Source organism: Lathyrus oleraceus, chromosome 5, assembly GCF_024323335.1.
Source record: "Lathyrus oleraceus cultivar Zhongwan6 chromosome 5, CAAS_Psat_ZW6_1.0, whole genome shotgun sequence".
In the NCBI taxonomy this organism is placed as follows: Eukaryota; Viridiplantae; Streptophyta; class Magnoliopsida; order Fabales; family Fabaceae; genus Lathyrus; species Lathyrus oleraceus.
Window position 1 is genome coordinate 603,941,222 of NC_066583.1, and position 14,068 is coordinate 603,955,289.

Sequence of the window (14,068 nt, forward strand, 5' to 3'; positions counted from 1 at the left end):
TAAAAGCGCTTAAAAGCGCTGCCGTAGGTGGCGCTGCTATAGGTTTTAGCAGCGCTTTTTGTTTACTAAAAAGCGCTGCTAAAGGTTGTCAATAGAGAGCGCTTTTTAGTAAAAAGCGCTGCTAAAGGTGGTATATAGACAACCTTTAAGAGCGCTTTTTACTAAAAAGCGCTCTCTATTGACAACCTTTAGCAGCGCTTTTGAGTAAAAAGCGCTCTTAAAGGTTGTCTATATACCACCTATAGCAGCGCTTTTTACTAAAAAGCGCTCTCTATTGACAACCTATAGCAGCGCTTTTTAGTAAAAAGCGCTCTCTATTGACAACCTATAGCAGCGCTTTTTACTAAAAAGCGCTCTCTATTGACAACCTTTAGCAGCGCTTTTTAGTAAAAAGCGCTCTCTATTGACAACCTTTAGCAGCGCTTTTTACTAAAAAGCGCTGTCTTTTCCTCTAGTAAAATAACAAAACGCTGCCTTCAGTTTAAGCCTACCATTTCAACCTATAATATTTTTTGGGAATAATCCCATAAACCTGTAAATCAAGCCTCTCTAATTCAAGCATTTGGAGTCATAATTCAAGCATTTGTAATTTTTTAAACCAACACAAGCAAACCAACACAAGAATGAACACATTTGGAGTCATAATTCAAGCAAACCAACACAAGGATAGATAGGCACTGAACACATTTGGAGTCATAATTCAAGCATTTGTAATTTTTTAAAGCAAACCAACACAAGAATGAACACATTAATCTATCCATGAAATTAAAGATATCACTAAAATTATAAAGAACTATACACAAGTCAAAACTAATATGTTATACGGCCTATTTGGAGTCATAACTAATCTGTTAAAAATATAAAGAACTATACACTTGCCAACCAGAAACCATTCTTCATCAAAGTATTCATGTTATTTTGAAACCATTATATACTAATTAATCTTTTCTCAATAAAATATTGACACAATTCCTCCTTGATTTGTTCCAACTGCAGTCTCGTGTAATGAGCACACTTGTATTCATCAAAGTACTACATAACAAAACATAATATGCATGATTTAGTTAAAAGTAATAAATAATATGAAATATTCGATAAATATTAAAACAAATCCTAAGTTATAAATCCATACCGTGATTGGAATCTCTATTTGATTCATATTAATGATTTCCCTCATAAACCTCATTACAAAGTATCCGCAATCGATACCGTTGCGCTGTAGAGGACACTACATAGAAAAATAAATAAGAATGTATAGTTATCTTTTCTTATCAAGTAGCATCACTATTATAAGCAAAATTGTGAAAATTAAAGTACCTGCACTTTTATCCACGTAATGTTGCTGGATTTAGTACGTGGTACTCGAGCTTGTCTTTGAGATCGGAACACTTTTATTGATCTAACAAAATAAAAACATATATTTAGAACAATCTCACATAAATATACACGAATATTTAGAACAGTCTCACTTACGTATCAACTAATTACTTCATATCCGGATAATTTGTCCATTCACCATCTTCACGGGTCCCAATTCAGTTCTCATTCCCATGTTTACCATGTCCTTCCTTACAAGATGTACATGCATTTGCTACTTGCTAGTTATGATGCAGCATCCATTCATTTTAGAGAATATCTAATTGTGAACTATTAATATCATATAATTAGTTATGCATAAAATGACCCATTTAACTTCAAGTTCTCAAGGGTTCAGCACTTCAGCTTATAGTTCTCAATATGCACTCCTAATGTTATACCATAAATGCCACCAAGAAATTTAAGGGTAGTGATTGAAAGAGATTTTCAGTATATTTTTTAGTTTTTATTAAATTATTCTCAAATTATGAATATGTAATTGTGTGGAAGCTGGCACTGATCAAAAGGACAGATAAAATCTCCCTTGTAAAAACATTAGGAAAGGCGCGTAAATAACAATATAATTTATTAAATATAACTTACCAAACCAGTATGACCCATCTGACCACATTTGTAACAAGAAATTTCTCCCAGTATTGCATCAGCAGTATTGACACAGCACAAATGGCCAAATGTCTTGCAGAGATAACATTGAATCTCCTAATCAAACAGAAGAAAGAAAGAAAGAAAGAAAAGAATCACTGACTGAGCCATTCATATCCAATGTAAGGCACTATTCTAATGAAAACTAAACCAAAAACCTCTAGCAAATTTGTAATATATGACAAAAAAGAAAAGAACAACCTTGAGATCATCCGGTGAATAATCATTCCTGCATGAAAACATATCATGCCCAGAATTCCCACACTTCAAGCACACCGTTAAGCTTTTAGGAACACGTGCCGACATGTGCTTCTCTGGACAATCTTTGGCACGGTGGCCACCTTTCTTACAGATATAGCAATTCGTCTACAGAAACATCAAGCAGATCTCAGTATAAACACTTTTAAACCTTCGGAAGCCAATAGGCAAGCAAACATACCTTAGTACATTGCTTTGCAACGTGTCCCAAACCACCACATACATAGCACGGTTTCATCCGCTTCGCTTCTGTACAGTTTACAGCAGCATGACCTTCCTCGCCACAATTATAGCATGCTCCCCAACTACTATCTGGAGGGTCAAAATATCTTGGACCCCGCTGATAGAAAAGAAACATGAAGTGATATACCCAACTAAGCATTCCTCAGCTTACAGTATTTTGAAAATCAATCAATCACATTTCAGATCAAATATATCAACTCACAAGCAGCTTTCGCAGAACCACATTGTCGCCTATCTGACCCGAACTTGCTTCCAGATCCACGGACTCACGGTTCTCTGTAGTTTTGATTATCTCTTCCACCTCTTGATCTGCAGCTACAATAACCTATAGAAAAAAGAAAAGCATTACAAAATATCCAATGTATCTCACCCAAATCCTAGAAACTAAAAAACCTCAAAACTTAAATTAAAAACTTATACAATGCAATTTTTGAACTAATTTCCCATTTTCAGTACAATCATAATCTAATTGATTTCCAAAGGAGTAGTTTGTGTGTCTATTCCAATTTATCAAAATACGCTAAGAAAATTCAATTCTATATAAAATCAATAAAAACAGAAGAAAATAGAACACTTTTTCAGAAATTAGAAGAAACCAAACACAGCATAAGACGTACACTTGAAAACCCAGAGTCCACCATTAGCTTCGTCGTTTTCTTCTCTTCCATCATTTCCCAAGCAGTGATCCCACTCGACCCATCCAAAACGCCGTCGCTTTGCATCATCTTGAATTCAGATTGCTGCGATGGCGAAACAAGAGAAGAATCAACGCCGTTTAAAACGGCGTCGTTTGTTGCAAGCTTTGCCTCTCGCGCTCGTAGGGCCTTTTCAACGATTCTGAGACTCAGATCTTGATTGGCTTCGTCATCATCATCATCGCTACTGAACACGAGTGATGGCGTGGAAGCGCCGTCGAGATTGTCGGTTGCTTCGCCGACTTGTTCGTGCTCTCTTGCATTGGCTTTCGACTTCTCCTTCTTTCCCATGCCGCTCAGAATTCAGAGTTCCGAAGTGTAAACCCTAATCAAACGCAGGTTCGATAATTTTTACGGTGAACACTTCGATAACTTGGGATTTAGTTGGATATCATACCTCGTCCAATTAAACAATAACATTGAACGTACGTCACTTTTTATATTTACTTTTAAGAAAAACAAATCAATATTTTAAATCAACTTTTATTGAAGGTAACAGTACTCAATTAATTATATAAGTATTTAAGAATTCGCCTTTTTTTTACATTAATTTTTAAAAGATAAAAACACGATTTATTAAGAAATAAGATTTTTAAAATCAATATTTTCAATTAAATTTTTAAAGTAATCATGATTCTATCTATTTTTTAAATTAGATTTATTATAATTTTTATAAATGACCTATGAGAGCACTTTTACCATGAAAGCGCTTTCATAGATGTGAGACTGAGACCTATAAGAGCGCTTTTACCTTAAAAGCGCTTTCATAAGTCTGAAACCCATGAGACCTATAAGAGCGCTTTTACCTCAAAAGCGCTTTCATAAGTGTGTGAGACTGAGACCTCTAAGAGCGCTTTTACCTTAAAAGCGCTTTCATAAGTGTGAAACCCATGAGACCTATAAGAGCGCTTTTACCTTAAAAGCGCTTTCATAAGTGTGAAACTCATAGATGTGAGACTGAGACCTATAAGAGCGCTTTTACCTTAAAAGCGCTTTCATAAGTGGAGACCTATAAGAGCGCTTTTACCTTAAAAGCGCTTTCTTTACATAGGCGAATTTTTTTTCAAGCTATTACAGCGCTTTTTTTAAAAAGCGCTTTCTTTTTGGTGCTGCCAAAAGCACTTTTTGGCGTAGTGAGATTACGTAGGAGATAAATTGGAACGAAAAAGCACATCTAGAAATTGTCAGCTCTTGGGAAACAATCTGATATCCTGGGCAAGCAAAAGACAATCAACTATCGCCCTGTCCACGGCAGAAGCAGAATACATCTCAGCATCATTGTGCACTACTCAGATGCTCTGGATGAAGAATCAGTTAGAAGATCTGCAAATCTTCGAGAGTAACATTCCTATCTTTTGTGATAATACTGCTGCCATTTGTTTAAGTAAGAATCCCATTTTGCACTCCAGAGCTAAGCACATTGAAATAAAACATCATTTTATCAAAGACTATGTTCAGAAAGGGATAGTAACATTGAAGTTCATTGATACAGATCATCAATGGGCAGATATCTTTACTAAACCCTTAGCTGAAGATAGATTCCTCTTTATCTTAGAAAATCTGAACATTCAAAACTACCCTGAATAAAATGTGCCTCTGAGGTTGTCAAATGAGACTCTGACATAAACAAATGGATTCTGCCTCTGACTCTGATACTTCTACCTAGTTAGAAGTTATCTGAGTTAGAAATCTCCAGGAACCAATCCTTTGGTATTCCTAAAGATCAGATAAATCAAAACACATGGAGTGCCTTGCGTCTGACCTTGGAACTTCTAGACAGCTGTCCAGCAGTAATCAAGGAACAGTCTCTTGAGATCTCCTCGAGCAGTGTGCTGACTGTTGGGATTAGACATCATTTATGAGCTATAATCATTTCTCCCTCTAAACGTGCTAACTTGGTTTTTGTGCTAAACTCTGATTTGTGTGTCGTTTTGCATGCGCCCTAATTTGGGTATTTAAACACTCATTTCTCACTTTACACACATTTCTCTCTCACTCACTCTTTAAACCGCAGTTCTCTCAAGGCATTTCTGCAAGCAGTTCTTCATCTTCATCTCAGTTCTTCATCAATAGCATGGATGCTCAACAACAAGCTGTGTTCAACTACTCTCAGCAAATAAGTTCAAGCGATCAAGTTCAAAGCACCAGCAACCCTACTCCAACGGTCACAGGCGTAGTTACAACACCAATCTACAAGGAGCCTCACATTCTCGATCGTGAGCCCCATATTCATCTTGCAACGCCCTTTGACAAACTGGAAGTTTTATGTGAATCCTTGGTGGATTTTGATAATATGAAAAGAAATGGCATAGACCTCACTGAAGAACTTCACAAACAGGGTTGGAGAAACTACTTTCAACGCCTTTACGGTCCAGTTTACCCAAATCTTGTTAAAGAATTCTGGATATTTGCTGATGCTGACGACCACTTCATCGTCTCCTATGTTCTGGGAGTAAAGATGGTGATAACGGAGAAGTCCATCGCTGCTCTTCTGAGCATGGAGAAAGATGGAGGCAGAAGAATCTACAACATCAATCCCAGGGCGAAATACATATCTCAAGAAATCAACCCAACAATCTTCAAACAAAATGCTGAAGGCAACCCCTCAAAGAACAAAGAACTACTTCAGAACCTCCGGGTTTGGCTGAAGATCATTCTGGGTACCATCCATCATCGCCCAACGTCAAACTCCTCAGACTACATCAACACAGATCAAAAATGTATTCTGTACTGCATTCACAAAGGTCTGAAGCTATGCCTCCCAGCACTTCTCTTCAAGTATCTCAAAGACTCTGTACGAGAAACCAGAAATCACATGAAGCCCAAAACCTACATTCCTTTGGGAAGACTCATCTCAGATGTACTGATAGAGAGTGGTCTTGTGGACCATCTGGTAAGGCTCAGGCTCATGGAAGACATGGCAATCGACACTGGAAAGCCTCTGAACTCCAAGAATCTGAAGAGCATGGGGATTCTGGATAAGGTCAACGTTAGACCTACTCAAGACACCTCTTGGGAAGCCTTAAAAGATCAGAGGAAAATTCCCCATGGTCTATATCTGTTCTCCAAGGAAGAACCCAAAGAGGCAATCCTCCACTATCTCCAAGGTCTGAAGGATGAAGGAGTGGATATCTCAGAATTCAATCTAAACGATCTGCCAGATAAAGCTCCAAACTTCATGAGGCATAAAAGAGGTCCCTCTGAGAAGACATCGAAGGCGAAGAAAGCAAAGCTAGGAGAATCCTCTAGATCAAGACCTCCAGCACCTCTGCATGAGTCTTCTGGTAAGTTTGTCTCTCCTGCTCCCTCTGCACAAACACAACAACTTGCTTCTTCTATTCCTCTACCAACACCTCTATACACTCCATCTGAAACCCCTCCTTTAACGACCAGAACATCTCAACCACTCCCAAAATTTAACCTTACCACTACCTCCTTACCCCTATCTGAAGCTGAACAAATGAATGAAACTACCTCCTCATCTTCAGCCCCAGAATCACCTCCTTACTTTGTCATCTCATCTGACATAGAATTCTCTAACCCCTCTTCTCCCACTCTAGCCCAACTTTAGACTCAAAACCTTGCCTCACAACAACCACAACAACCTCCACCTGAACCTGAAGTAACCTCACCATTCACAGAACAACCAAACATCACTCCATCTGACGTTCAACCCTCTGACCCCAACACCTCTGACATTACCCCTCCAAACACTTCCGCTGAACCTCAAATTCTCAACCTAAGCCCTCCCACTTCTTCACCTCTACCATCTGAACCTGAACACTCCCTGCCAACCCTAGAAGAAGCAATTATGCTGTTTGCAGGAGCATCAGTTGAAAAGGTCAAATCTCTGACCATCAACTTTGGCATCAGTGATGATCCTTCCTCTGTTAGGACACACTGGAACAGAGTCATTGGCTGGATGACCTCTGAGGCCTTCAAGCTGAAGAACCTCTCTGAGCAAGTCAGAAACGACTTTATCAGAGACGGTGAGGCAAGACTACAGGAGCGCTTAGCTAGAGAAGTCGAGGAACAGGCCAGAAGGGAAGCAGAAGAAAGATCAAGACAAGAAGAACTTCAAAGGGTAAAGGAAGCTGAAGCCAAAGCTCTAGCTGATGCTGCTGCTGCTGAAGCTGAAGCAAGAGCTGCTGCTGAAGCTGAAGCTAAAGTCGCTGCTGAAGCTGAAGCTCTCCGCGCTGAAGAACAGAATGCTCTGACTCAGGGGGAGTCCTCTACATTTACCCCTCTGGTTCTCAAGACCCTTGAGGAGCTTCAGAAAGAGAAGAAGGAAGTCCGAGCCAGATTGGATCAACAAGACACAGTCAACGCCAACATCCAGAATCTGCTGACTCAACTGCTTCAGAGAATGCCTCCTCCTCCCAACCCTTTGGCACCTAGGCTTATTTCTTGCTTATTGCCTGTTGTCTCTGCTTGTTTCTTTTGTTTGTCTCTAATGTTTATGCTCTTATCTGGATATATATATATATATATATATATATATATATATATATATATATATATATATATATATATATATATATATATATATATATATATATATATATATATATATATATATATATATATATATATATATATATATATATATATATATATATATATATATATATATATATATATATATATATATATAATTTCTTCCTACTTATTTTTTTTACTAAGTCTTTTTGATTCTGACAAAAAAGGGAAGAAATCAAACAACTCTGATGAAAAATTATCTAATTCCTTCAGTACTCTGCAAACATATTATTCAATAAAAATCTATCTAACCCTCGTTGACTTAGACATTTGCAGAAGAGTATCTAGAAACATCATTGCAAGGAATCTCTGGTAAGAATTTCTGAACTCCCAGGCTTATCTCAGGGGGAGCTCACTTTTATCTGATCTGATAAACTCTTATATCTGAATGTTTCATCTATTATTTAAGTTTGTTTTGGCATCATCAAAAAGGGGGAGATTGTAAGAACAAAAATTGTTCTACAACAGATTCCAGGATTTTGATGATAACAAAGGATGAAACCAAAAATGGCACTCTAACGAAATTTCTCTAAGTGTGCAGGACTCTGAACAAGAACAAAGGAATCTGATCGTTTTATCATATCCAGAATCGAATCAGATACAAAGCACCAGAAGATCAGAAGCATCTGAAGAAGAAGCGCGCTCTAGAAGTTCTGACTCTGAGCAAAACAACATATCAGAATACCAGAAGCTCTAAACTTCCTCTGGAATCAACGCTGGTGATCTAAAAGACCAGGACTATCAGAAGCTCTGATGTCACATCACAACAATCTCAGATTAACAGAGTTAACGCAGATTCTGACGAAGAATCTCCTTATCCAGAAAGAGTAACAGAAACTACAACTTCAAATGGAAAGAATATATATTTGGAAAGAAGTTATTCAGGGAGACAATTTTGTTATGGCAAGAAACACAGAAGTAATGGCATTAAACTCTCATCAAAGTCAAATATTCTGCCATCATTACAACGGTCCTTTCACAACTATATAAAGGACGGCGAACCTCATTGAGAGATACACCTGAACGCACAGAAATACTCTACTTTCTCTCTTAGTCTTTCACGAGTTGTTGCTCATACGTGAAATCTCTTGCTTGCTCAAATTGCTGTAATATTTGCTTTATCTTAGAAGCACTTTAGATTTCAAATTCCTTTTTGCTTAAATTGATTTTTGTTCCTCAAGTGACTCTGCGTAGTCTGTATACTTGGGAGGACTAAGAGATCTTTCTCTTAGACGTTGGTTGTAATAATCTTTCAAGATTAGTGGATTAAGTCCTTTTTGAAGGCGAAATCACCTTGGCCAGGTGGACTGGAGTAGCTTTGTGTTATAAGCGAACCAGTATAAAATCCTGTGTGTTCTTATTCTACAAAAGCGCTTATTTTCCAAAACAATTCAAACCCCCCTTTCTTGTTTTTCTCACCTTCAGAACCAACCTAGTTTTATACCATATAGAGATTATGCGAGGAGGATTTCAACTTTCTTTACAAAGGTTGAATTTCATCATATCCCTCGAGATGAAAACCGGATGGCAGATGCTCTTGCAACGTTGGCTTCTATGATTATGGTGAAGTATTGGAATGAAGTTCCCAATTTGACTGTGATGCGTCTTGATAGGCCGACTCATGTATTTGCTGTTGAAGAGGTCAAAGCTGAGAAGTCGTAGTATTTTGATATCAAGTGTTTCCTCCATAGTCAGATTTACCCGCCTGGGGCATCTTTGAAAGATAAGAAGACTTTGAGAAGATTAACCGGAAATTTCTACCTGAATGGTGATGGGTTGTACAAGAGAAACTTCGATATGGTTTTGCTCAGATGTGTGGATAAACACGAAGCAAGCCTATTGATGGATAAGGTCCATGAGGGTTCCTTTGGTACTCATTCCAATGGACATGCTATGGAAAAGAAGATGTTGCGGGCAGGTTACTATTGGTTGACAATGGAGTCTGACTGTTGCAAGTTTGTGAAGAAATGCCACAAGTGTCAAATTTATGCAGATAAGATTCATGTTCCTCTGACACTATTGAACGTCATTTCCTCCCCATGGCCCTTCTCCATGTGGGGAATTCATATGATTGGTATGATTGAGCCTAAAGCATCAAATGGACATCATTTAATTTTGATGGCTATTGATTACTTCACAAAGTGGGTTGAAGCGGCATCGTATGCGAATGTAACCAAGCAAGTTGTTGTAAGGTTTATCAAGAATCAGATTATATGTCGTTATGGTGTGCCAAGTAAGATCATTACTGATAATGGATCGAACTTGAATAATAATATGGTGGAAGCTCTTTGCAAAGACTTCAAGATTGCACATCATAATTCTTCTCCCCACAGTCCCAAGATGAATGGGGTTGTTGAAGTTGCAAACAAGAACATCAAGAAGATCATCCAAAAAATGATTGTGACGTACAAGGATTGGCATGAGATGCTTCAATTTGCTTTGCATGGGTATCGTACATCCACCTGCACTTCAATAGGGGAAACCCCTTTCTCACTTGTTTATGGCATGGAAGTGGTGCTCCCAGTAGAGGTGGAGATCCCATCATTGCGTGTCTTGATGGAAGCCAAGTTGACTGAGGCTGAATGGTGTCAGAGCAGGTTTGACCAGCTGAATTTGATAAAAGAGAAGAGATTAACTGCCATGTGCCATGGTCAGTTGTATCAGCAGAGAATGAAGAAAGCTTTTGACAAGAAGGTCAGACCTCGTGTGTTCAGAGAAGGTGACCTTGTTCTCAAGAAGATTCTATCTTTCAATCCAGATTCTAGGGGCAAATGGACTCCTAATTATGAAGGCCCATATGTTGTTAAGAGAGCCTTTTTAGGCAATGCTTTGATTCTTACAACTATGGATGATGAAGAGTTCACGCGTCCTGTGAACACAGATACAGTCAAGAAATACTTCGCCTAAAAAGAAAAGAACAACTCACTAAGTTGAAAACCTGAAAGGGCGGCTTAGGCAAAAACGGACATCTCGGTGGATTGAAACCCGAAAGGGCGATGCAGGAAAAAATTAGAGACATAAAAACAGAAAGAACTATCCCAATAAATTGAGTACCCCACCTTGGGGCAATTTATGCAAAAATTAGGGATTATGGCAAGTAACTGCATCCTGCTGATCTTCAGTTTTGAAGACATTCTTGAGCAAATCGGTCAATTCTGATTCACCACCCCTGACGAAGTCGCTAAGAGCACAGTGGACATCGAAAGTTGGTAGAAGGATTAGTGATCATTGTATTCAATGTAGCCCTTTTCCATGTAAATTACCATTTTTCAACTTTTGTAAAGATCCATGGAGTATTGTCATTTACAGACTACCATTCCATTAAATAAAGTTGAGCTTTTTATCCAATTGTTTCTACTCTTGTTTAATTTAGCCAAATAGATTTAAATTTTTATTATGATCATTTTTTAAAATTAAATTTTGTTGGTTCTATGTGTTGGCAGCAATTTTGGTAAAACCTAGAGTGTTCACAAGTTGTCACAAGTGTTGTCTTGACATAAGAGAACAGGTTCCTGCAAGGTGTTTAAAATGTGGATGTGCAGGATTTTGTTGAGATGTCAGACCCGATGTCAAGACATCTGTATACAGAACATTCAGTCTGAATGTTATGTATTGTGTGATTGTGCCTTTTATGCTAATCTCTGTGTGATTTATGTGATGATTGAATGCGCCATTCAATCAGTAATTAAAACCAGATTGACTTATTTTCCAACAAGATATAATCAACTGTCATAAGAAGATGCGAATGGAAAATAGTTTTAGGGTTTTATGATGTCCAAGCCCAGCCAAACACTTCTATATAAAGGGCATGGAAAACCTGGTTTTAATACACAAGAAATAACGAACGAAATATTGAGAGAGAATAAGAGTTTTAGTCTTGTGTGGTCGTGTGTATTATGAGCCATTCATTAATCCATAGATGATTGAATTGGATTGACTTTTGATTTGTAATTTGTCCACTCTAAGCTTTGAAGCATGAGTGTGTGTTTACTTGGTTGAAGCTTTTAAGCAAGATCAAGTATGTGTTCTTGAAGAGTGTCTTCTTTCATTGTAATATTTGTTTTTACATCACTGCTGTGATTAAGGGGGAGTGAGTAGGATCTCATATCTAAGATTTCTTAGATAGAAGTCACACGGGTAGAGATTAGGTGAAAAGACTGTAACTTGAAGTTGTTTACTGAGAGTCTTTGAACTAATTCTGTTTAGTGAATTTCCTTCCTGGCTTGGTAGCCCCCAGGCGTAGGTGAATTTGCACCGAACTGGGTTAACAATTGCTTGTGTCACTTGTATTACTGTTCTTTATCTTTTATCCTGTTTATATTGTTCAGATATTAGTGTCGTGACATTACCTTCGACATCTCATATCTGATACCAGAATTTCAAATTTTAAATTAAAATCATATTTTATTAAATATATAAAAGCAATAATTTTAAGCAATCGATATCATTTAAAGGAATATCAACAGCAGTTTAAAAAGCGATAAGCCCTAAATGTGGAGCATTATTGGTTCTCCCCAAGCAGTGGGTGTCATCCCTATTTCATCCCCGGCAGCATTTCGGTAACCGAGTTCTGTTGGTTTCCCCAACCGAGTTTGTTGGCCTCCCTTGAGTTGTAGGCGTGTTATTTCGACAGTTTGCACAGCTTCGGTAGAATTTTAATTCCCTGCAAGTCGTCAGAGTTACTCCTGATTTTTAGCAGCTATTGTGTTTGTCCCCTGCAGGGTTGTCTCCCATTTGATATGGTGTTGACCTAAAATTCCCCGCAAAGTTTGTAGCAATTTCCTCAGCAGTTCCTCTCCTTGCGCTTTACCCAACCAGGATTGAGTCTTCAAGACGCTTGTTTGTTTCTCTCCAGCTATTGTTTCCCTCTTGTGAGGATTGGCTAAGGGTTGTATCGATGATTCAAATCAGTGACACTTGTATCCTTTGTGATCGTTTTCTTAGCATAATTATCATATATACATATACATATACATATACACTCATATAATTTCATTATTACACTATTGCACTTTGTGATTCATTGTTCAATCCTCTGCCATGGCGATATACCTTTTTCCCCATGCAAATTTGGTTTGTCTATCCTCTTTCAATTGTAGAGTGTCAGCCCATTAAGCATAAAGACTTTAACCTTTCTCCTTTCCCCACTGAGTTGTTTCCTCGTAGATGATCACTATTTCAGTTTCCTCCCCAGTTGATTATCTGGATGGAACCACTACACTTGAGTTATATCCTTATCGGGTTGAGTCCTTTGATTGACCTTTTCTTTCTAGATCTTACCTAGATAGAAGATTTTGGTCCCCTGAGAGCCTATTACCTAGTAAGTGGTAATATTCTTCTCATGTTTGTCACTTTTGCCCAATACCCGACAAGAGCAATCTTTGTTTCCCCAGCGGATTCGTTTTCACGTCTCCCAGGAAGTATATCCTTGATATGTTCATCCTAACCGATGATGGATATTTTCTTCCCTTGTTTGAGTTTATCCTTGATATGTTCATCCTAACCGGTGACGAATATTCTTTATTTTTGGTATTCTACCCAGTAACCGGTAGTTGTAATCCCTATTTTTGTTCCCCAGAGAGTCAATCCTTGATATGTTCATCTTAACCAGTGATGGACTTCCTTCTCTTTGCGGTCTTCTGCCCAGTAATTGGTAGTTGTAAATCCTGCTTTTACCCCCCTTCGTAGAGTTTATCCTTGATATGTTCATCCCAACTGATGACAGATATTCTCTTTTTGGTATTCTATCCAGTAACTGATAGATGTAATTCCTATTTCTCCCCTCTGAGTTTATCCTTGATATGTTCATCCTAACCGATGACGAATATTCTCTTTTCGGTATTCTATCCAGTATTCGATAGATATAATTCCTACTTTTTCAGGCAGTTTATCCTTGATATGTTCACTTTAACCAGTGACGGATATCCTCCCTAGAATCCCCAGGCAAGTATATCCTTGATATGTTCATCTTAACTGATGAGGTATTTTCTTTCCTTTGAGTTTATCCTTGATATGTTCACTTTAACCAGTGACGAATATTCTCTCTCTTTGGTCTTCTTCCCAGTAACCGGGTAGTTGTAAATCCTATTTTTTGTGGCTTTTCTCCAACAGCTTATTCTTACCCAGTAACCAGTAATGAATGCACCTCCTGGTTGCCCTCAGCGAGTCATCCTTGATATGTTTTACCTAACCGGTAACGGATGTCCTCCATGTCAGATTTTTGTTAATCCCTTACCCAGTAATCGATAATGGATAATAGATTTCTGCTCCTCCTGTGTTGAAGATATTTTCTTCCCCAATTGAGTTTGAGTGCG

At 38.1% G+C, this 14,068-nt stretch overlaps 1 protein-coding gene across 1 annotated transcript; it reads right to left on the bottom strand.

Annotated features, from left to right (window-relative positions):
- Nucleotides 1-944: 944 nt before the first annotated feature.
- Nucleotides 945-3,224, bottom strand: LOC127083431 (zinc finger protein GIS2). The gene is made up of 8 exons (XM_051023743.1): nucleotides 3,138-3,224; nucleotides 2,723-2,845; nucleotides 2,459-2,617; nucleotides 2,221-2,385; nucleotides 1,960-2,076; nucleotides 1,318-1,399; nucleotides 1,133-1,228; nucleotides 945-1,032 (listed from the first exon to the last, which is right to left on the bottom strand). The coding sequence occupies exons 1-6, from the start codon at nucleotides 3,189-3,191 to the stop codon at nucleotides 1,349-1,351; spliced, it is 669 nt and encodes a 222-aa protein (XP_050879700.1). The 5' UTR covers nucleotides 3,192-3,224; the 3' UTR covers nucleotides 945-1,032; nucleotides 1,133-1,228; nucleotides 1,318-1,348.
- Nucleotides 3,225-14,068: the final 10,844 nt, after the last annotated feature.

Excerpts from the sequence above, each read along its gene's own strand:
- LOC127083431 (XM_051023743.1), bottom strand. The coding sequence starts at position 3,191 with ATGATGGAAGAGAAGAAAACGACGAAGCTAATGGTGGACTCTGGGTTT. Across the intron at positions 2,618-2,722 it reads TGGTTCTGCGAAAGCTGCTT|CGGGGTCCAAGATATTTTGA; the intron begins GTGAGTTGATAT and ends CTTTTCTATCAG. Across the intron at positions 2,077-2,220 it reads ATTCACCGGATGATCTCAAG|GAGATTCAATGTTATCTCTG; the intron begins GTTGTTCTTTTC and ends CTGTTTGATTAG.